The sequence below is a fragment of the Mollisia scopiformis genome (genome assembly GCF_001500285.1).
Source record: "Mollisia scopiformis unplaced genomic scaffold LY89scaffold_14, whole genome shotgun sequence".
Taxonomy (NCBI): domain Eukaryota; kingdom Fungi; phylum Ascomycota; class Leotiomycetes; order Helotiales; family Mollisiaceae; genus Mollisia; species Mollisia scopiformis.
In genome coordinates, this window is record NW_017263594.1 from 400,220 (window position 1) to 422,677 (window position 22,458).

General features: G+C 48.5%; 9 protein-coding genes across 9 annotated transcripts; 5 read left to right on the plus strand and 4 right to left on the minus strand.

Annotated features, from left to right (window-relative positions):
• Positions 1-460: 460 nt before the first annotated feature.
• Positions 461-2,126, minus strand: LY89DRAFT_749736 (uncharacterized protein; the record flags this gene model as incomplete). The annotated part of the gene is made up of 4 exons (XM_018221181.1): positions 461-777; positions 824-1,358; positions 1,428-1,559; positions 1,671-2,126. 4 exons carry the CDS (start codon positions 2,124-2,126, stop codon positions 461-463), a joined length of 1,440 nt encoding a protein of 479 aa, XP_018070091.1.
• A 691-nt stretch (positions 2,127-2,817) lies between these two features.
• Positions 2,818-4,388, minus strand: LY89DRAFT_685682 (NAD(P)-binding protein). Its single transcript, XM_018215132.1, has 6 exons — positions 4,176-4,388; positions 4,039-4,109; positions 3,778-3,989; positions 3,621-3,702; positions 3,277-3,562; positions 2,818-3,217 (listed from the first exon to the last, which is right to left on the minus strand). Exons 1-6 carry the CDS (start codon positions 4,207-4,209, stop codon positions 2,913-2,915), a joined length of 990 nt encoding a protein of 329 aa, XP_018070092.1. The 5' UTR covers positions 4,210-4,388; the 3' UTR covers positions 2,818-2,912.
• Positions 4,389-4,508: 120 nt separating this feature from the next.
• Positions 4,509-5,353, plus strand: LY89DRAFT_685683 (uncharacterized protein). The gene has a single exon (XM_018215133.1). It carries the CDS (start codon positions 4,622-4,624, stop codon positions 5,228-5,230), a length of 609 nt encoding a protein of 202 aa, XP_018070093.1. The 5' UTR covers positions 4,509-4,621; the 3' UTR covers positions 5,231-5,353.
• Positions 5,309-8,207, minus strand: LY89DRAFT_685684 (uncharacterized protein). Its single transcript, XM_018215134.1, has 5 exons — positions 7,846-8,207; positions 7,583-7,793; positions 6,711-7,405; positions 5,681-6,663; positions 5,309-5,631 (listed from the first exon to the last, which is right to left on the minus strand). The coding sequence occupies exons 1-5, from the start codon at positions 7,866-7,868 to the stop codon at positions 5,597-5,599; spliced, it is 1,947 nt and encodes a 648-aa protein (XP_018070094.1). The 5' UTR covers positions 7,869-8,207; the 3' UTR covers positions 5,309-5,596.
• Positions 8,208-8,233: 26 nt separating this feature from the next.
• LY89DRAFT_685685 (Thioesterase/thiol ester dehydrase-isomerase) lies at positions 8,234-9,183 on the plus strand. Its single transcript, XM_018215135.1, has one exon. It carries the CDS (start codon positions 8,489-8,491, stop codon positions 8,960-8,962), a length of 474 nt encoding a protein of 157 aa, XP_018070095.1. The 5' UTR covers positions 8,234-8,488; the 3' UTR covers positions 8,963-9,183.
• Positions 9,184-9,293: 110 nt separating this feature from the next.
• On the plus strand, positions 9,294-10,392 carry LY89DRAFT_783015 (uncharacterized protein; the record flags this gene model as incomplete). Its single annotated transcript, XM_018222642.1, has 2 exons — positions 9,294-9,506; positions 9,750-10,392. Exons 1-2 carry the CDS (start codon positions 9,364-9,366, stop codon positions 10,390-10,392), a joined length of 786 nt encoding a protein of 261 aa, XP_018070096.1. The 5' UTR covers positions 9,294-9,363.
• Positions 10,393-11,807: 1,415 nt separating this feature from the next.
• On the plus strand, positions 11,808-12,304 carry LY89DRAFT_94291 (uncharacterized protein). The gene has a single exon (XM_018223524.1). The coding sequence runs from the start codon at positions 11,978-11,980 to the stop codon at positions 12,245-12,247; it is 270 nt and encodes an 89-aa protein (XP_018070097.1). The 5' UTR covers positions 11,808-11,977; the 3' UTR covers positions 12,248-12,304.
• Positions 12,305-13,427: 1,123 nt separating this feature from the next.
• On the plus strand, positions 13,428-16,036 carry LY89DRAFT_749752 (MBOAT-domain-containing protein; the record flags this gene model as incomplete). Its single annotated transcript, XM_018221182.1, has 4 exons — positions 13,428-14,310; positions 14,360-14,728; positions 14,780-14,909; positions 14,958-16,036. Exons 1-4 carry the CDS (start codon positions 13,786-13,788, stop codon positions 16,034-16,036), a joined length of 2,103 nt encoding a protein of 700 aa, XP_018070098.1. The 5' UTR covers positions 13,428-13,785.
• A 1,261-nt stretch (positions 16,037-17,297) lies between these two features.
• LY89DRAFT_587637 (uncharacterized protein) lies at positions 17,298-20,395 on the minus strand (the record flags this gene model as incomplete). The annotated part of the gene is made up of 3 exons (XM_018209439.1): positions 17,298-17,485; positions 17,537-20,183; positions 20,234-20,395. 3 exons carry the CDS (start codon positions 20,393-20,395, stop codon positions 17,298-17,300), a joined length of 2,997 nt encoding a protein of 998 aa, XP_018070099.1.
• Positions 20,396-22,458: the final 2,063 nt, after the last annotated feature.

The window sequence follows — 22,458 nt, forward strand, 5'->3', positions numbered from 1 at the left end:
CGTTCTATATTCAAAATCTGGGATGTTTCCATTCGTGCGTTTAGATGACATTGCCATCTTTCGGCATCGTTTTCTCGCTTGTCGCACGGGGGCTGTGTTAACCGAGCTTCCCTGCTGTCAGCATACCGGTATCAGCTCGTTGGAGGCCAAGACTCTATCCTTCGATTACTTTGCCTCTCTTGTACTTTAGTTTCATTCTTTTTTGAATGTGGAATAAAATTACTGTCCTTGGTATATACATTTGCGTAGGCTTTTTGACGTGAGTATAGCCAGGCAATGTGTTCAAGCGAGAGACAGTCCCACAGGTAATTCGTACCTCTTCTTATTGCCAGGACCTTCGATGATCCACCTCAACTGTGCAATCCACTGCTCGCATAGTCACTTGAGCTTCAACTGATGATCTAATAGTAGCTATGCACGATTGTAGCTGTATCTACAAGCGATCGTGGTCCGGATCCTCTCATTGTTCTTCGTCATCTCGCATATATTGTTCCAAAGCATCGCCGCGGAACTCCGCCTTTGGCTCATCCTGTACTTCCCTGCGATTCCGAGAAGGATTCCAGGGATAAAGGTTTTTCTCTCCGCTCCGAGCCTCGTCATACTGTCGTGGGGTTGTCTTCTGCTTCAACATATGTCCTCGCTGCTGCTCGTCTTCTGGTGGACGCGCCTCTCGTAGGCGAGTCAATGTCGTTGCTTCCATGAACCGAATACTCGTCACTGTCCATGCCAGAATTCCATCTTTCTCTAGCTCGCCAATCTCTTCCTGGCTTAGTTGCTCTGTTGGTGTCAGCACAGCTTCACAGTTTCGAAGTTTCGATCTTACCTCTGTAGCGTTGTTCATAAACCCGCGCTTCATAAGAGATAAAATCACATGCCTCCCTCCCAAGCATATCCCATGACACTTTGCTTATAAGCTCAGGCCATTCATAATCCCCACACTCGGACGTTATACGTCTCCATTGGAAGAATTTGTCAGAAAGAAGCTCCTTTGGTTGTTTTCTAGGCTCGACGAAAATAACATCAGCTGCCTGAGCGTGCTCTTCACCATCCACAACAAGAATAAGCCTTTGAGTTCCGAGCCAGATCAATCTAGTCATCAAGCTTTCGATGCCACAGATACTATCTTCTTGGCGCACCCAGTGCTCGTACGGGAGAGCAATGCTGATAGGTCGGGCAGGAAAGTTACCAGCGCTCAATGCGTCGATTACTTTAAAGAGAAGACAATCGTCTTTGAAGAAATTGGTGTTGTAATCAGGATTGACAAGCCATAGGATATCTGTTTCTGGGTGACAGGCAAGTACGTATGGTTCTTGTTTCTTGTATTCAACAACGAAGAACCACTTTCCGTAGACTGGGCGCTTGGGACGATTAAGAAAGAACCATAACCATTGAGTTTCAATGGCTACTGCTCTGGCATGTTTGCATACCAGAGGCACTGGATCCAAAGGTCGGGTCTTAGCAGTAGGAGTTAGGATCACATAATCTTCACCACGTTCATCATCTTCTCTGAGAGTTGCTTCCAGGGCGATCACACGTGGGAACTCGAGAGCGAATGTCCACTACCGCAAATTATTAGCCGGTTCTCTCTTGAATAACAAAAATCGACCAGGATGAAACGTTCTCGAGGAACGCAACACACCAGATTGATAACTAGCGTGGATGCTACTTACGATCATTTGTCGAACCTCGGTTGGAAGCTTGGAGAAGAGGTAGAATCCAACATCCGCATTCTTAGCCAGTGCTCGAAGATCTTGTTCGACGAAAGCAATCTTGGATTGTAACTCCTGGTTCTGGCTTTTGACGGTCGTAATGTCCTTTCGGACCAGGTTTATCTCTTGGCTCTGGATCTGGTTGCTCGTCTTCATTAGGGACATCTCCTTCTTCATATTCTCCATTGACATGAGAAGGCTGTTGAAAAGCTCTGCCGACACTTGAATCGTTGCGCCATTATGTACAACAATCTGCGTCGTACTCAAAGTGGCTGGACTGGCGCGCGGAACATCTTCTGCTTGACTTTCATCCTCAGCGGGTGCGGATATATGAGAGTCGAATCCGTTGCAAGGCGTCTCTGGTAGTCCGGACGCGTCGATCCGCGATTGCACTGATGGGGATGTCGTGGACGACATCTTGTTACAGTTCTTTGGTATGTCTTGAAAGTTGGAAGAGGAAGATCTTTAGGTAGCGTGAGGAAGGCGCGCTAGTCAACTTCTAGTAGGCGAACTTGAAGTTGAGAAGGTGAATTTACTAGCTTTCAGGACTCTACTCGGGCTTTGGTTGGTATTTCAAATTATGGTGAGAACTTCAACTGTATTTCTGGCAAAGTTCATCTGGCTCACGCAGTTTTTGGGACTTCAAAGCTGACTTGGGTTCATTAAAGGAAAATGACATTCAATCGATCCTCTCAAGAGAAGCACCTGATGAGAACTTGGGACATATTGTGAAGCTGATCATACTTTTGAGAGAAAGTTTTGTTGCATATCGCAAGTAAGCTAGTCTTTGATATCAAATCCCCATTTGAAGAGTTGAACTTCAACTCTATCGCCTTACAGTTCACTTTCAAGTCAAGCCTCAACCTCAACTTTCAATGGAGGCATAAAGCCAATCTTACTGTGGGAAAAAGTTTTACGCATCCACAAGTAACCCAATCGCTCATACGAAATCAAAGATCATTTAACAAGTTGATTTTTCATCCAATCTTGCAAGCAATTCACTTTCAGAGGAGTTGGTTTGTTGCACGTCGCAAGGAAGCTAATCCTTCATGTCAAATCCTCATTTGAAGAGTTGAACTTCGAGTCAAACCATATAAGTAATCGAGTTATTTTTAGGTAGGTACAGCGTTCTCCGTTTCTTCCTCTTCTTCCTTTTTTCATCTGCACTTTTACCAACGAGACAGGCCCAGACTTCCCACGTAGCTAGATACCATCTGAACTTCCCATCTGCTGCCATCTACGTCGAGGCTTCCCGGCCCAGGCCTCTGCAAGGAACTCCTCAAGATCCGCAAATTTGTGGTCTGGAAACAGTCGATTGAAGTCATCAGACACAACCCAGGACTTAGTGAGACTACTCAGAAGACAGCCCCTGAGGATCACCTTGGAAAACATATCAATTTGTTCTTGAGGCAAATTGGGGTCGTGGAATGTTGGGGCCCATGATGTATGAAGATTTCCGGCTTGTACATCTTCTAGTTTCAGAGCGGTGATGTCCCATGGCTTTCCTCCTGTTTATTTATGATTCAGTTATATTCTCGTGTACTTTGGAAGAAGGGGTGGGCCGTACCTCGCACTTTGATCCCGATTTCTAGCAACTTCGACATGGATACATCAGTTCCACGAATCCCACCAACTACAGGCCACTCGCCAGTGTACTCGATAGCTCGAGCTACGATGTTGGCGACGTCCTTCATGGTGGTCAAAGTGACAAAACCTTCCTTCCCATCAAGGGTAATTGCTCGGCGATTTGGGAAGTCCATCCAGAGTTCAGGAGGCACTAGGTGCTTGCTGGTGCCTTCAGGTGCAACGTAGTCTGTAAGCATCCCAGGCTGGAACAGAGTGTACTCGAGAACCTGTGGATTTGTTGTCAGAAATGGGGAAGTTCGTAATAGGTCAAGAGCTCAAACTCACCTTCTTGTCCTTGTTGATGTTTGCTAGATATTCTCTCATTTCGCCCTTCGGCGCGTACCACGGCAATTCCTCGAGGCTGGCACTTTTTGTGACAATTCCCAGTCAGCACGACAAATCTTTTGCTTGATACCATAATGGTCTTCGGAAAGGTTCCTACCTCGACCATTCGCTTGGAGCAAAACGCTTCACACCAGCCGCAATTGAAGCAGTGACCAACATCTTCTGCACAGTATTACTTGGGTCCAAGTGTGCCACCGTGAACGAAAGAACAGTATGCACGCCTTCGAGAATCTTCGTGAGCTGTTTCTCTTCTGAGTAGTCCGTCTTGACCCAAGAAACACCCGTTCTCGTCTCAGCAGTAGCAGGTTCCTAGTGGTTGGTCAACAAGAGAGACTGAGGACTTCTTCATTTTATTCACCTTGCGGGAGAGTATCATAATTTCATGCTTCTTGGTAGCTGCCAAGACGTCAATGACTTCACTGGCGATGTCTGTTTGTGTAAGTCAGTTGAAGTTCTTCAAAATTGAAGACAACAGGAAGTGAGTTGTGGACGTACGCCCCGAGCCACCAGCTATTGCGATTTTGACCATACTGGCGGCAATTAAAGATGCTTGGCTATGCTGAGAATGGATATGTGTACTCCAAACCAGAAATTCCAAGTGGGAAGAGCTCTATATATTCTTACACTGGTAAGTATCACGTGAACTTCCTACTAACTCACAACCAGACGATTGCTAATCAGTACACATTTTGTATCATCATATAGAACTCTGCTTCAGGGAATACGGAGCAATTGGAAATGCACATTGAACTTAAACCACAGTACTTGGATTAAAACCACGAATTCGCCTCGAAGAGGAGCAAGGATCGACACATGATTGGGTCAGCAACCGAAACTCGGGACAATTAGTCTAAAGAGTCAGATTTAAACCTCATCCTCAGCGAGTCAATTCCTCACTCATTCAACCCCATGTATGGTTTTGATCCATGGTCCTAATCCAAATGTATCCTCAAACCACCTCACAACCTCCGATTCTCCCCATAATACCGCAAGAACTAGAACCCTTCCTACTCCTCCTCAGCGACCCAGCCGGCTTACCAATATGCCGCATCTGTCAAGCCGCCCTCCTCCCCAAAAGCACAACAGACCACCTCCGAAAACAGCACCACCTGCCCGCCTCCCTCCGTCCCTCCCTCAGACACCTCCTCTCCACCCTCTCCCCGCTAGAATTCTCCGACATCCCGCCCAGACCCGAGGATTCCTGCCCAGTGCCAGAATTGAAAATCGTAGACGCGTTTCAGTGCAAGCGTTGTGATTTCATTAGACGGGATCTGACGGATGTGAGGAGACATCTTAATCAGGAGCATGGGATGAGTGCTAAAGATGGGTACGAGGAGATTCAGGCGCAGTCGTGGTTTGGGGGCCGGTGGGCGGTTTATTGGAGGGTGGATGTTAGGAAGGCGGAGTTGAGGATGAAGGGGCCTCCTTGTATTTGGGGATTGTTTGGTGCGGGGTGGGGGGATAAGAAGCCGACGACTTGGGAGAAGATGGAGGATGAGGCAATGGCTTATGAAGATTGGGAGAAAAAGACTAGCGAGGCTGGTTGCTGATGGCTGCTGTTTTGAGCTTGAAGATAGAGAGGAGGTAAATATGGTGAATATCCCGCTGTGTGAGAGGGACGTCATGGATTACCAAACAGAGAGTCCTTTGGATCTAGAATGAAAATGTTCAACGTCCAATGATCCCATGTGTGTCTGCTCCTGGGCTCCCAAGAGCGTGGGATACAATAAACAACTGAGAGCATGACTTGCATTTCTCTTTGCGCTTAAAGAATTTCATTGCTCGTAATAGTACCAAGAATTCCTCCCACGCATACGGAAACTTTTCTACAGCCTGCTCACGAAAATGCCATCCACCATAAACTCTCGGTGTATGAACCAGAAACTCAATTGTCTCACTCATGCATTCATCCCTCTCTACTGCATCTTCTCGTGCGTCGCCATTAGAGAGCCTATTATGTGTCAGGACGGCACTTAGTGGGCATAGGAAAATAATCTTACCAATGAAAGTAGTAACCAATCGACTTCTGATTTGGCAAATATCCTCTGGTACCAACCAGATGGTCGCACCCATCTTTCTCGCAATACTGATACTGAGCTTAGCATTCAGATATGCATCATCGTCTGTTCTGCCTGGTGTCACAAGATCGTAGTCGACATAGCTGCTCTTCATCCCGTTCAAGACATCAAGCAGGAAAACACCGGAGCCAATGGTTTGATCTTTGAATGAGCGGATGGCAGAGCTCTTGCCGCCTTTTCGAGACATCTCATTTGCCCATTTTACCATTTCAGAATCGGTGATTTCGCGCTTGCCTAATCGTTGAGCGAGTGCTGACAAAGTCTCAGAAATGTCTTTACGCATGAGTTGCCAGACGAGACCAAGGGTCAAGGTGCGTTGTCCATCGGTGATATCTGCTCCTTGGACTCCCACGAGCGAGAATCTCATCTGCTTCCCAAGCTCGATAGCATAATTTGTGTTCTCGACTGCTTTGAATCTTGACATCTCTCCACCGTGTGCTGGAGCTTTGTTCACGTGACGCCAGTTAACTGAACCTTTCACAACTTTGTCATAGGCTTGCAGAAGGATTGTGCCGTCTCGTAAGTCATCGTATAACGAGTTGACAGCTGGTTGAACGTCGAGACTGTTGAGCCAAAGGGTGAAGACTCTTGCTTCCCGCTCGCCCTCTGCGTCAAAATCGTCCACTTGAAGCTTCTCCTCCTCGGTGATAGGATCTAATGCTGGCCAAGTGTTGAATAAGTTTGCGACAAACGCCAAGTTAAGCTTCGGGTTTCCAGCTACGAGGGATGATGGAGTCAAGAACTTCCGGCAACCAAGGGTGTCAGCGTTTTGAAGGACCTGCTCTGCTCTCTGATGAAGATCGCGTGTTTGGAGTGGTCCTCGATCGCAGTGCTCAGGAGCAATCTGAGCAAGTAGGACTGTGTAGTTCTCGGCATCTTTGACATCGCTGGAGAAGTTTTGAACTCTGCTAAACGTCAGCCACCATTCCTATTTATTAATTTCAGAACTCACCTGCGAGGCCAATTTGCAGCTTTTAGATGGTAATTGAACCATCTCAGCAGAATTTGCTCCGGAGGCAGTCTCAAGAACTGCTCCAAAGTCTCGTCCTCCTCCAAAAGTCTGTATAATTCTGGGTGAAGCTTGATATCAATCTTGCTTAGAAGACCTCTTCGGATGATCTGCCAAATCAAGCCCAAGATCAAATGCTCTCGAACCTCGATAATGTCTCCACTTCCAATGTTCACGACTGAACAACCAATACCTTTCGCAGATTCGATAACGATGTTGTTGTTCTCGGTCATATGGAAGGCGTTCAAGGTCTTGATTTTCTTGCCAGGTCGGTTCAACACACGCTCATCAATAGTATCTGCCACACTGTCGTTGATCAACTTGGCCAGCACCAATCCGTCCTTGCACTCATCGAACATTTCGAAGGTGTCCGTGGGGAATGGCAGCCGATTTCCAATATCTGGATCGCCAGCCAAGACAGCATTGATATGTCTTGTGAACTCGGTTCTCTCGTCCTCGTTGATGGTGTGAGTGACATTTGCTGAAGACCCTTGGACTTGAATGCGTCCACTGACACTTCCTTTCGAAGCATGTCCACCTCCCGTTTGTTGCGAGACCATTCCACCACGAGCTGGAGATACCGGGCCGGTAGATACTCGCTTCTGAGCTGGAGAAGATTCGCGGAGCTTGGAAACAAGCTATAGAGAGGTTAGCAAGGCTAGGGAAGAAAGATGCAGGCCCTGCAATGTTCTGAAGGGTATGGCAGAGCATCTGGAGCTTATGCATGAATGTCCGGTATCAGAACAATACTCCTGCCTATGCATCAAAGCTTTCAAAAGAAGAGTCTCCGACCTGCACAAAGTAGAATCACTCACCCCAACATAATCATCCAACTCGACTCTCCTCGAAGAGTCCAGCTCAACCTCCTTTAATGCCTGACGGACCACATCGTATGGTTGTCTCTCACTACTTTGAGTTGCCTTGATCGCAGTCGCCTCGTCAATGTATCCCTTGTCATCCACATCTAGCTTGCGAAATGCATCTTGAAGGCCAAAGATCTCATCCTGCGCGAATTGAGGATACTTCCTGGTAGGTTGTCAGCATCGTCCGGAAGATATGGTATTGGTACAAAGCGTACCTCTGAAGCTTGATCACGTTCATAATGAGACCTTTTGATGATGAGCTTTGGTTTATCGAAATGCGCCAGCCTCAAATCGTGCTTGTTGTTGGGCAATCAGGTAAAAACGCGCCGACGAGGGGTAGGTTTGGTGGGCTGAATGCTTGGTTCCGTCGCTGTCGCAAGACAATATCCGTCCTTCCAACAGCTCTTCTGCACCGGTCAGAAATCGAGTTGAGTAAAAAGAATGGTGAATCTCCAAAGTCAAGAAAAGCGCTGAATGTTTGCGATTGTGTTGTGACTTTGAGCAATTCTTGGTTTGAATTGGAAGCCTCCTTCCAACTTCGCTTGACCCCGCCACGATTCCCTTCCACGTAATTTCGTCAGGCACTGATCTTCCTTTCTCTTCGAAACACCGACAACTCAAAAAGCCACCCACTTACAGCGGCACCTCGGGACGTCTGCCAAGACTGCCCGTACACCTCTTCGGATCGTAAAGAATTCTCGCATTCGTCCGATTTGGCGTTGAGCCAACTCTTGGTGCTAGCAAGGCTATCGTCCAATCTCCAGGAATAGGTATTTTTGACAGCCTCTTGCCTCCTGCTGACGACGACCTTCTTCTCCGCGTCAACCTTGATTAGGCAACTATTCTGCAAACCTCGCAATGGCTTCTACTTCCGAATTGGAGCACGTCAAAGGTGTCTGGGAGCGAATGAGAGGCAACTCTCCTATTTACGACTTTCTCTTGTCCGAGGTTGAGATAATATCTGCTGCGAAAGGGACCGTCACCGCTCAGCTCACGCTTGGAAAGAATCATGTCAATTCTAGAGGCACGATACATGGAGCTGTCAGTGCGGCATTAGTGGACTGGAGCGGTGGTCTAGCTATAGCAACTCATGGACTTGAGAAGACCGGTGCCTCGATCGATATACATGTTACATACATTGGGACTGCGCAGGTGGGAGAGACGATTCACATCGAGTCCATTGCAAACAAGGTTGGGAGATCAGTAGCATTTACTACGATCCAGATATCCAAACTGGTTGATGGCAAGCCTGGTCCCATGGTTGCTACTGCTTCGCACACGAAGTATATCTCTCAACCAGCTCCTAAGGATGGAAAAGACTCGAAACCTTAGATGATATATACACGCAATCTTCTTTGCGTCTGGCATATTGCTCACTCACTGTGAATGCTGGACTCACTCGGATAGCGAAGACCAATTGTCCTCTGCTTCAAGCTTTAGATACCTGCCCGTTCTTGACCATGGAGGCGCTGGTAATTGTGGCGGACTACATAAAGAATAGACATAGACTAGACATAGACCAAGACTTCAACGAATCAAGAAGTCAGAAATTGACTTTCGCAAAATGTCTGTCCTTCTCAATGTGGTCAATTTTGACTTGATTGTCCGTGACGTCTTCATGAACTTAAGAATTTTGCCAAAACTTTTTCCGCTCCACTTCGGAGCTATCTCCTCAACCTCCAACTTCACGACTCCAGGATTTTTTCAATCTCAGTTCAATAAGAATACCCAAAATGACCGTCTGTCGCCTCTGCTCACAGGCTTTGACCATTGAGCTTGATTCAGATTCATTCGATGAGGCTACTTCTTCCTCTGTAGGGCAACCTCAAACTGCGCCTGATGATCTGCTCTTGGCTTGTGGCTGTCACTTTCATTGGTATGTTATATTGTCTCTACTATTCAGTTTAAGGTCTCGTTATATGCCTGCCATTCAAGTCTCTCATAGCACTTCACGTCTGTCTATCAAGGTCTCAAGTCGAAGCCTCCAAGATTTCCTCGCATCACGTGTCTTATACTCTTCTGCTTTTTATATCTTCTAGATTTCAATAATCACTGCATGTTCACTTCCCATGTTATCTTCTCTACTTCCTACAAACCCAAACATTAACCCCCAGACCAGGCAATGTCTCCTCGACGAATCCCCCCAAATCGCCCTCGACCTCGCCTGTCCCGCCTGCTCCAACGCAATCGTTACCCCTCGCCCGGGCCCCTCAGCAACCAACACCCTCCTCCCGCCCTCAAACCCCGAGCCTCAGATCCTAGCCCGCTACCACAACGAAGGCGGCATCCAACCGAACCTCGATATCCTGCCCCTCATCACCGAGGAAGCGTACCTAGACGCCAACCCCGGCCATCGACCAGCGCGAGCCTTCATGACTATGTGTGCCGAGGGCGATGTCTCTGGCATCGTCGAGCTGCTGAAGGATCTCGATGAGGATGAGGACGAGAGTATGCGGCCGGGTGAAGTTATCAGGTGGCAGGATCCGTTGGAGGAGGGGAGGACGGGGTTGCATGTTGCGGTGGAGAAGGGGCAGGAGGAGGTGGTTTGGTTGTTACTTTGGGTGGGGAGTGGGAATGAGACGGGTGTGTTTCCGGGGGAGGTGGTGAGTGCTGCGGAGACGATGGGTGCGGAGAGGAGGTTGGGTGGGGACGGGGATGATGTTAGGGGGTTGAAGGATGAGGCGGAGAGGACGCCGGGGGATGTGGCGAGGGAGATGGGAAGTACGTGGGCTGGGTTGGTTGGGGCTGGTGTTTTGGGTTAGAGGGGGAGAGGTGAGGTTGTCATGACTTTTCAGCAGGCACTTGTTTGGAGTATTAGAGATACCATGAATTCACTTCACCATCTTCACTGATTACAACCGTGCCAAAACTAATATTACTCAACCGATGGGAACTAGTATTCTAGACTAGATAGCTGCTCCCCAGCTGCCTGGTATTTACAGTTCCTCTTGCTTCGAAGCATACGCCTGGTGTAAGAGACACATATTGAAATCATATTTAAGAACTCGAACGCCATTTTGCTTTCTTTTCCTTGCAAACCTGCGGTGTAAGGAACCGCAGGGGCTACACAAAATCCCCTATCTTCAAAGGCATCAGGTAAGATTAGATACCGCGATCCTGAAGTACGTCTTAGTATCTAGAGGCAAGTACTACTTTCCAACCACGCCGAGATAACTCCTGATTTGTATAGGCGTCATCAGTGGCGTTGGCAAAGGCATTCTTCTATAACTAGCAAACGTGAACTGGTTCTTGTCAGGGTCGATGCTTCTCATCTAGAAGAAGCCACGAAGGAATCTTCACTAGAAGAGTATGAGAAAGCTTAGAACGTTATCCGTGCAGCTGGTAATATTCTCGTTCCCAGAGGATTTGGGACTAGTGGTACTGAAGGTACGATTGCAGCCACGAGATGGGATAGAGAGAATAAGATTCTCTTTCTAGGTATTTATTTTGGTATGCAGATTACTGTTATCGAGTATGCAAGGAATGTGTGTGGCGTGGAAGATGTGAAGCGTAAGTTTCCTCGTTTCCCCGTTTCCTCGAAGATTTTCGAGGGACTTTTGTGAATAGCAACAGTGGATACAAACACTGCCCACCCTGTCGTAATGTTATGCCCGAAATTGAACGCGAGGATCTTGGTGGTACTATGAAATGGGCGTGAGACCTACGCACTTCCAAGCTGTAAGTGACGAGAGTAAACTATACGCTCTCTACTTGAAATCTTCCTCGCTCTCAGAGGCACCTCAGGAAGGCGTCGTAGTCAAAGAACGACACTGACATCGTTAGGAAGTGTAGCCGGCCTATATCTCAACTTTGGAGAAACATGATTTGGTGTTTGGGGGTGTGCAGTTTCATCCCGAGTCTCTCAGCAGGATATTCAAGCCTAGTGTTCCTTTTCTGGGGTTCTTGGCTGCTATTGCGGGTGCTTGGATGTGCTGATGGAAACAGAAGTATGTGCTTAAAAGTTCGTAATAGTTTGGAGAACTTGGATACAGATTTTGCAGGTTGATAGTTTGCATGCCTTAAAGAGTAATTGTATTAAAGTTGGAGAAACTCGCAGTGTGATAGTAGACGCTGGATGTGTCAGTCTAGTAGGCCGTAAAATCTATATCCAGTAAAGAGCAGAGATTTGAAGTGGGTAGGACAGTGTCAAGGAGGAACGCAAGCGAGAGAAAGAGCGCAAATCCCGCTTAAAGCGCGAATAGCGCGGAATGCGCAATCCGCGCAGAAAGCGTGCAAAGCTTTGAAATTGAATCTGGAATTCAGATTCGTTAAATGTCCGAAGCAAAATGAAGGTAAAATCAGTTTCAAAGCCACGACTATATAGTGCTCTTATCTGTCTAGGTTGTGATGTTCCACCTTAGAAGAAGAGGGAGAAGTACATATGTCGAGGACAAATTTCAGAAAAGAGGAGGGTCTTCCTGGAAAGTAAGTATACATAGTGGATCTGCATATGTCTTATACAGCAGCAATGTCCGACTCGAAGACCATCTTGTACTGAATTCAAGGACGCTTGAAGGAAAAGCTTTGCTTGGAAAGACTTCATATAGAGAGCTCATTATCCGACTCGCAATCAGGCAAGGACCACGTCATATTCTGAGCTCAACATTCTCAGAATGAATCATATCAGGCGGCAAAGAAATGATTCCAACATCCATCCTCGCCATCTTCAAGAAAGTTTACTTTCTAGGCAGAGATAATGTCAGGTTCAAGGTTCAACACCTGCAGAGCGGATCATATGAGACAAAAATCACATGAAATTTGATAAAGCCCGTCGTCCGAGAAGAACCAGACAAAACATCCGGCATCAATCTCGATACATAATTCGATTTCGAATACGATCACGAATACACCTCGTCTTCCCCGACTGGCCGCCGGTATCTTCGGTCTTAGACAGTGAGGGGTAGACAGATAAGACTGAATCATGATATCGCGAGGTAAGACATTTTCACAAGCTGAGACTTTCAGACTTTTACCGACATTCGCCATCTGTCAAGTAAGGAAAGAAGGAGACAATTGTGGAAGATCAGATTGCTCGGCACTCGGGTACGTCTGGACGCCGAAAAGTTTACTTTCAGCGGGAGTTTGATGCAGATTTAAATACTGTAGGATCAAATGATGCAGGGCGGTACAGTAGTTGCCGCCCTTGCATTTCGGCGGGCCAGCCCTGTGATTGTGGCTCCAGGCAGTCGGATATCGGGAGGATTCTGAGTCGCTGGGGGGTTGGTTTGCTGGTGGTGTCTGACATCATTTTGACAACAGAACAGTCAACAAACAACCCTTCTTCTTTTTTTTGCTCCTTGCCTCCTTTGCTCCTCTCGCAACTGCAGCTAACCGCGCCATCTGCTCCCCTCCGCTCTGGCCATAATGTATCTCTATTCCCATCTTGTCCGTGCCAAGTAACCCCATTCCAAGTCTGGACTCACTGCTTATCCCCATCACACGACGGATCTGCAAAACCCCCAACGAAGGAAGCTCGATGACCGTCAGCAAATCCATGGCCTACGTATCGACGCACTGCATCGCTCCCGAGGCGCTCTCTCTAATAAGCTCCCGATCATGACCCCATCCCATAAGCTGTACATCCACCAGATCCAAGTCTCTTTGTACTTCTCAGCCCATCCTCACTCATTTACTTCCGTCCGACTCTTCGTGCTTCCAATCCCATTTTCTTGTTTTAATATTTGCCTGCGTGAGCAGACATAATCCTTAATCAATAATCAATCAGCTCCGGAATTCCCGACGTGCACTCACTCACGCAACTTATATCCAGCCGCCGGACGTGCATCGCCTTCCCCTGGATGTGTTGCGAAGTGGTGATCCTTGATGTAACGACGTCGATCACAGAACACAGCCTTGCGAGGCCTTCGCGGTAATAAGCCCACCGTTTCGCAACACAAATATACAACTTCTAGAATTTTCATGTAGGCTTCAGTTCCTCACACCAAGCTATTATTGCTTCAATTGCTTAAACGGCAGGAACGGTTCTGACCTCTTTAGAATTCTCTGAAGCGAATCTCAACACTCAGATTTTCTTTGCGCCGCAAAGGACTACCTTACCGCCTGCACATCTGAATCTGCGAATCGCAGCAGAAAAGAAATATTGCTTCTCAATTGCTCTGCCAGCACTTCCAGCAAGCTGTTACAAGCTCTGCGCCATGTTACGGCACGGCTCTGGCAACGCGCCACCAAAAATCGCAAGTCGAACCTCCTCAATAGACAAAGTACCCCAACTAGTCGGTCAATTGAACGCAGATGGGATCGCAAGCCTAGAAGCAGACCCCGCATACGCAAAGCCATCTCGCTCGAACCCTCCTCGTTCACTGAAAACTGCTCTCGATGCAGCAACCGATTCGAGAAGGAATAGCTCTGGGGATACGACGAGCGAGACTAGCGAGGAGGATTACGATAATTTGAAGCACGATCCTGCGGCTGTGGTTGGTGGTGGGAAAGGGGGAGGGTATGAGGAGGAGGTCGTGAGAACACAGAGTACGCCGGAATTGGATGGGAATGGCAACGGACATAAGAGTTATGAAGCTTTGAAAGTGCCGCATACGCGACCTGGAGCACCGAGGTTGAAAAGCATACCTGTTACTTTGAATAAGTTGAAGGAGAAGGGACGGTATATATTGACGGCAGACGATGAAGCTTTGAGGGATATCTTGAAATCGGGGATAGAGAGGGTAATTTCAATATGGAACGGGAAACTATATATTTTATGCTAACGCGAAGCAGGAAAAGGATCCGGCAGGAGCAAAGAAACGGCGAAGCAAGTTCAGTGATTTAGTCTTCACAAGACAATTTACTGCCTTTGACCGCCAAAACGCAGATAGCGCCGATTCAGCATTCCATGGATTCTTCACGCTATTCTGGTTGGGTACGGCTTTGTTTACTATCAAGCTTGGAGCCGAGAATTGGAGACAATATGGAAACATCCTTGGTAGTAATGAGATCATGGGACTTATGTTTAGACGAGATGTTATGGTTCTAGGACTGTCCGATGGAGTGCTTTGTGGTGCTACAGGCTTTGGTCTGATCTTGCAATGGATGATTTTCAAAGGGTGGATCAGTTGGAACAGAGAGGGATGGATTATACAAAGTGTAAGTTTGACCGGATTGGAGACGAGGTTCTAATTACTGACAATCCTGAAGGTTTGGGAGGCACTATATCTCGTTGCAGTCTTAGGATGGACTTTGTTCCGAGAATGGCCATGGACACATACAGTGTTCTTCGTGCTTCATGGCATTGTGATGCTTATGAAGCAACATTCCTACGCTTTCTGTATGTCTACTGAAAATAATCCAAGAGTAATTGCTAATCAATATCCAGACAATGGTCACCTTTCCGAGGCATACAAGATGCGAGCAACTCTTCTACGGAAGCTCAAACAGCTTGAAGCTATTTCGCCTGTCAAAACGCCTTCAGACACAACCCCAAGAGCTTCTTCACTAGTAACTTCGTATCTCGACCAACGACCTACAGCAACAGATCTCAATCAACGCCGTAAAAGTATCTCTGGAGACGATGGAGCTTCAAACATCCTTCAGATAGCCGCTGCCATCGAATCTGGCGAACCTCTGGACATTGATCAGATTCAGACTTTCGAGCGAATCATCAATTGGGAAATTGATGCTCTTTCAGAAGACCTAAAAGGCAAATCCACCAAAGGAGGGAAAATCTATCCACAAAATCTCACTGTCTCCAACCACTACGAATTCATCGTCCTCCCGACTCTAGTCTACGAACTCGAATATCCCCGCTCCGACTCAATAAACTGGTACTACGTAGCCGAAAAAGGCATCGCAGTAATCGGTGTCCTAGGCGTAATGAACATGGTCTCGCAAGCCTTCATCTACCCGGTCGTCATCGACACCATGGAGATGAAAGATGCAGGCCTCTCCCTCCCCGACCGCCTCGCCCACTTCCCCTGGATCCTCAGCGACCTCATCTTCCCCTTCATGATGGAGTACATGATGACCTGGTACGTCATCTGGGAATGCATCCTCAACCTCCTCGCCGAACTCACCTACTTCGCGGACCGCGGCTTCTACGCCGACTGGTGGAACTCGGTCTCCTGGGACCAGTTCGCCCGCGACTGGAACCGCCCCGTCCACAATTTCCTCCTGCGCCACGTCTACCATTCCAGCATCTCCAGCATGAAGGTCAATAAGTACACCGCGACGCTCATCACGTTCTTCCTCAGCGCCTGCGTCCATGAGTTGGTCATGTGGTGCCTGTTTAAGAAGTTGAGGGGCTATCTGCTGTTTCTGCAGATGATGCAGATCCCGCTCGTGCAGCTGAGTCGGACGCGGTGGTTGAAGGGACGGGCGACGTTGGGGAATCTGATTTTTTGGATCGGGATCTTTACGGGCCCGAGTTTGCTTTGTAGTTTGTATTTGATTATTTGAGGAGAGTGGGGGCGGCGGTGGGTGAGAGGGAAAGGGCAAGGGGAAGGGAAAGGGAAAGGGAAAGGGGGAGGGGGAGGTGTGTATATATTCCATAGGCGCAAGGATCGGTGAGGAGGATGGAGGTTAGATACCCTGTTAGTGTGTGTATGAAATTACGAACAGTATGCACATAAAACATGATTTCCTCTCTCATCTCATGAGTCGTTTTCCGTGCATAGAGTACTCAGTACTGCACTATTCGCATCTCTTTTCGCAATGGGAGAAAATCTTGATGATAACAGCTCGTTACCTATTCCCCTTCCCTTCCCTTCCTCCTACCGGTACATCAAGATGTAGTGTATTTCACCCCCCGAGCTTATTTTAGTCCAGAGCGCAGACACTCACTCCCCTTTCTATCCAACATCAAATTCTTTCTGATGACTCACATCGTCAACTGGGCAAACCAACCATCTTAATATCCGTCACTACTTACTATCCACAAGTCTATATCCCACACCGAGAAATCCTACACCTCGCTGCTCTTGAGGTTTCAACGCCGACTTTCAAAGGTCTGCGGTTAGATGGGGAATTCTTTCTTTCTTGGGTTGGTTCCAACAAAGAAACGGTTTGTGTTTCCTGGGAGAGAGATATCAGGTAGTGGCGATGTTGATGTTGATTTTGAGCATCCCCGAGGAGAGGAGAGAGCTTAGTTATTGTTTGGGTTTGTGTTTGTGATTGAGCAGATATCCATACCTATCTATCCATTTGGCACATACATCCCTCCAACCCATTGTCCGTCTCAAATACCAGCTATCCACACCTCAAAATCTCCGTTCTCACCACCTCACACTCACACATCACGCGCACAGTCACAAAAAGAAGCCATTCAAATCTCATTCTTCTCAAATATACACTCCCCATCCATCCACCACCACCACTATCTGATCAGCCAATATAGCACAGCAAACACTCCAACCCCTCCCTTGCCTCCTTTGCCCTCTCTTTGCCCTCTAAATCTTAAAACCCCCCTCTCTCTAGCTCGGTACAAACGCGTACAAACGCTCGCTGATTCATTCAACAAAAAGAATGATATTTGGTATGGTATGGTATCGTCAAGAGCAAAAACCAAGACGAATGAAAAAAAGGGTAATATGTTATGTTAAAAGAAAGAGGAACGCCAATCATGAATCGTTATCACCAACCAGCCAGCCAAACAGCGTTTTGTGTTCCAAAACAAGTTGTTGTATACAGCAAACATATATGCCACATGTTATGTCAGTCATCAGATGAGAACCCACTCGCTCCCTCTCTTGATGAATTTATCTAGGAGCATGCCTACATCTGTCAGGACGAAGCGGCAGATGTAGAAGCCGAAGAACTCTGCTGCGTGGCGAGTACAGAGTTCTAGACCGACTTGTGTCTTATCAGCGTGTCGAAGTCCAGGGTCCTCTACTTGACGTGCGATTTGATCTATAAAGAAAGTTAGAAGTGTTTTGGTAACAACACTCAGAATCAACTTACCAATGGTCTGCGCGGCGTCGAAGAGCCTCGCCAGCGCACTCATGTAGTTCGCATTTGGACCCGTGAACTGTATCTGATTGACATCTCTCTTGGCAAATCGTACCTTTGCAACCGAGGTTGCTGTCATGGGTAGAGTCGGCATCGTAAGACCTTCCTTAGGACCTTCTGTGGGTGTCTTGTTTGTGTATGCACTTGACAAGTTGACACCAGAGTTCTTCGACCTTAATCTTCGCCACGAGAATGTAGAAGACTTGCTGGACATGCTTCCTGACTTCGAATTGAGAGTGGCTGTTTCTCCATCTCCACCAAGATGAGCATCCTTGAACATGCCTCCAGAGCCCTGAACTCCGACCTCATTACCCAGTTTCTTGGAGAGGGTGGCTTGAACTTGCTCGAGAACGCCTTCCAGAGCCTGCATCTCTTCCAAGACGGCATCGGCATCGTAGGTGTCCACCTGAGCCAGCTTCAACAGTGCCGCTGTCAAGAAGTCAAGATTGGCAATCTTATCCTCCAGGCCCTTGATTTTCACACCTTTTACTCGCCACACATCCCTTGGGACGAAGAGTTTAGTTGATAAGTATCCGCCACGAGGATGTGCAATGGTCTGGTATAGAGCTCGCATTAGCCAGAATGGCCGAAGCAGATATTCAGTGGGACAAGGTTCGAGTGGGATTGGTGCACCAGAGCTCAATGGATTTGGCGAGCCTGGACTTTCAGGAGAATGGATGTCGCTATCAAAGAGGTGCATTCCACCAGCTGGCATACCGTTCATCTTTTCTCTGAAAGCCATTGCAATTGGTGTCGGTAGAGTTGGCATTGTGGGTATCCTTCCGCCTGGATCTCTTGGGTTGAATTGTGAGCTCAAAGGCGTATTTGGAGATATGTCGGAATCATGGTCAATGTTAGACACAGAGAGGTTTCGACTTTTCATGTTCTTCAGACTAGATGACGAAAAGTTTTTCCGCAGGCCAGACCTCGATTGAGTTCTGCCTGGAGATCCGGATCGAGGTAGTTGTCCATTCAGGTCACTATCATTAGTATATGTCTGAGTGAGAGTAGGCGTTGGAGGAGAGATGATTTCTGAAGGACTGGGAGCTGGATATGGCGAAGAAGCTTGCCGAGCTGTCTGCGGTATAGGTGGGCGTCCCATGGGCGGAGGTAAGGGTTGACGCTGTAGGAGTCCAGCACTTTTCGGTTGAGTAGCATCGGTACCATCTGGAAGCCGAGGCGGTGGCATCAATGGAGGTTGCGTCAAGGGTCCAGATTGTCCCATAGGCGCTTTGACTGTTGTTTCGATCTTGAGCTGTTTGGCATTCTGACCAGACAGTCGTCGACTGCGTACACTCTGAGAATTGGAGAAAGCTAAAGGAGGTTGAGTTAATGGCGGCGGAGGTGGAAGTGCTTGAGCCGGAGGAGGATGTAATGGTGGTGCTGTCTTTGACAACTTTGAAGGTATATCGGGTATTGTAAAAGTCTCGGCAACGGTCGACAGTGTTGTACCAGCCGTAGTCGGATTGGATCCAGTTGAGCTATGCCATGTCCTCCCTGAAAACCCGCTAGAGTCTGATTCTCTAGGCAGAGCAGACTTTGACTGTAGTCCAAATTCGAAGTCATCAAGAACATAACCCCTGGTCATCTCTTCCAACATACGTTCCTCTTCTTCCGATTCATTGCCGTCATAATCAGCTTCTGTACTGTTCTGCCTTTCCACCTTTTGTCGAAGCAGTCGTTTCCTTTCCCGCTCTCGGGCTTCTTGAATTGCAGCCTCCCGTTCCATTTCACGTTCCGTCTCCCGTACTCTCTCTTTCGCTAATTCTACCTTGCGTCTGACATTAGCGACAATCTCGTCATCATTTTCGTAATCACAACGAGAGGGTTCGGACGGATCCATTGGCTCAAAGCCTTCATCGTAAGCAGCCTCGATGGCGGCATCTAATGCTGTATCAAACTCGGTTTCCGTTGCACCACTAGGAGCACGAATATGCTTCCGTCTGACGCCCATTGACGACGACCGCGAATGAACAGATGAGACAGCCGAATCTCCAGACTCGTCAATAGTGTCCAGCCAAGACATAGATTCGTTACTAGGTGCGCGGTTGTGGCCCCTCGTTACCGCTATACCCGACAAGTTTGAGGTAGATAGATCTGAGGACTGTTGTCTCTCATGGTTAGTATTTTGAGGTCCATGTGTCATGGGTGAAGAGGGTCGTCGTGGAGAAAGTGGCGGTGGCATGTACATGCTCTCCATAGGTGGTGCGAGGTTGAGGTTTGATTCTTGCATGCGCTCTCGCATAGGTGACCTTGAATATGCTCGCCCAGCATATTGGTCCCCTATGTTCTTGGATCGATATTGCAGCGATTCTGAACCTGACGGTAACAGCGATTCTCTTCTTAGTGGTAATTGAGACGTCGGTATTGATCGAGTTTGTTGGTCGGAAAGATAAGACGGATCGTTGACAATCCTCGTGACAGTAGCTGTTTCGATGACAGCAGCCTCTTCTTCCTCATCTATTGGTGACGACAGGTCATCCGTCTTATAATCGTTGCTCTCTGGTCGTGCGGGTAAAGCCTTGCCGGCCTTCCTTGAATCGTCGAGATGTGGCGCAATCTTCTTCAATTCGCTTATCCTACTTGTATAGGTATTGCGCTGCCGAGTGGGTTAGTGATGCTATACGTAGCAAATATTCCAGCACTTACAATAGCCTCTAACTTGCGCCTATCGTCATCTCCAGAGCTTCTCAACATTACCTGCTGTAAAAGTCCACATGCCTCCGAGTACGCCTGCATGGCGCCCTCGAAATTCTGCGCATTGTCAAGCAGCACAGCCGTGTTCGCCTTCTGAAGCGCCTTGGAGAGCATTGCTTTCTGCGAAGGTTGTTTGGAGCTCCTGTTGGACGATCCCGTACCTGAACTGCCTTTCGCCCCTTGTGAGCGGTTTCTCGAGTGTCCCCTCGAGCGCGGTCGCTCTTCCTCCACCGGCTGCCTGCTCGCTCCACCGTTCTGTGTATACTTCGGTCCCAGCACCGGTGACGGCCCCAGAGTCGCAGATCTCGTCACGGATACGCTTCGCTTTTGTGAAAAATCCTTCGGACCTAGGGTCGAATCCTCCCAGGACCTCCCAAAATAGTCGACGGAACGAGCCGCGGCGGATAAGATCTGGGCGGTCGATGGAGATGGGGTTGTAGCACCAGTCAATGGAGAGGAATTACTGCCCACCGACGTCTGCAGGCTGGGTAAAGTATTTATCGGAGGCAAGCTGATCAATGAAGGGTCGAATGCGGTCCGCGTAATCCTGGGCTGTGAGGGCGACGTGCCGGTGGAGGGACGATTTTTCTGTAGCTTGCGCGGGGGACTTGGCGCAGTATCGAGAAAGGCACCTCCCCCAAAAGACATCCGTCGCGTGAAAGAACTCGATCGCTTGTGTGTATTGCTCGCGGCACTCGAGGACGTCGACTTGGACCAGCGATTGAGGTTGTTGGCCCCTTGCTCGGAAGCAGTTACAGATTTCGAAGTGAGGACATTCTGGGTGGAGACAGGCGTAGCGGTGGTAGCGGTACGTTCCCGGCTCTTTGGTCGCAGTGGTGAGTTGAAAGAAGAAGACCTCTGATGGCGGGCGCCGGCGCGAGCAGTCGAGGACGAAGCAGAAGCAGAAGTAGAGGAGATGGGAGGAGGAGGAGGAGGATGATCAGTTCCCACATGGAATGGAAGGGGAAGGGGTTGCTGGTCGCCCATCTCGACTCGACATCGATGTCTTTCGTCGCAGGCCGGAACTTACTAAACCGCCTTCGGCTGATAATTCTCAGGATCCCTGCTTGTCCCTGGACTGGACCACGACAAATAATATGTAGCAGCGGGAGCCGCCACCAGCGAGCGAGTCCGCGATAAATGATTGTTATCGATTGAGGGTTTGAGATGAGATGAGATGAGAGGCGCGCGATATTCGTGCTGCGACCCGACGGCGTGCGGTTTGCGGTCGTGCGTTCGCAGATCCGCCAAAGACCTCGACGGATGACTGCGTGGTGAAGAACCTACCCAGGTACTGACGGAACGAAGTATTGTTGAAGAGGGAAGGGAAGGGACGAGTCAGATCCCCAGCGCGTCACACTCACTTATTCCCTATTGTCCGTATTGTGACTCCAAGCGGGTTACTCTGCCTTCCAGAACCTGGAATAGTTCGAGAGGACGGTATGCTGACAACCAGAACACCTCGCCGTCGTTTGTCTTCTCTTCTGCTGTTTCTGCTGTTGCCGACCCGACTTCTATACCTCCTTCTCGTCGACCCGTTATCCTGTCCCTCACTTATCGTCCGTCGTCGAACTCGGTCAAATTTTCAACCTCGAACTGGCTGCATCGGGCCTGCTTCGGTCGGTGCGCGTGGTACAGTGTTGCAGCAGGTGTGGATGTGGTCGTTTGTGTTCCGAATCTTATACTCTCCACGTCGTGGTGGTGATATAAACGCCCTCGACCGTACCGTACGCCTTGACCCTGTCTTTGCTCGATCTTGAACTCTATCCTACACAAACCACACAATCTCCTCTTGGACGCCTTCTCCAGCGAAGGAAAAGTGTAATGCCGTCGGTCTCGGGTCGCAATTGGAAAAAGGGGAGGACTATCGAATCTGCTGCTTTCCGTCTATCTCTAAGACAAGAGACCGAGAATCGTCGGCGGTTAGGCGGGGGGGAGAGGCAAGATCCCAGCGCTCCCAGTATCGCATCCGCGCTGTCGAGGCCGATGCGCTGATGGCAGAGCAGTCGCCAACCGCGGAGTGGAAAGCGGTGGAGGATGGCGGATTATAGAGATATAAGATATAAAAATACAAGTTCAGTATAGAGTTTGGAGAGATAGAAATGCAACGCTTCCACCACAGGACAGAACGGCAGCACCAAGCAGCACCAAGCAACCACAACGATTGCCGTTTCTCG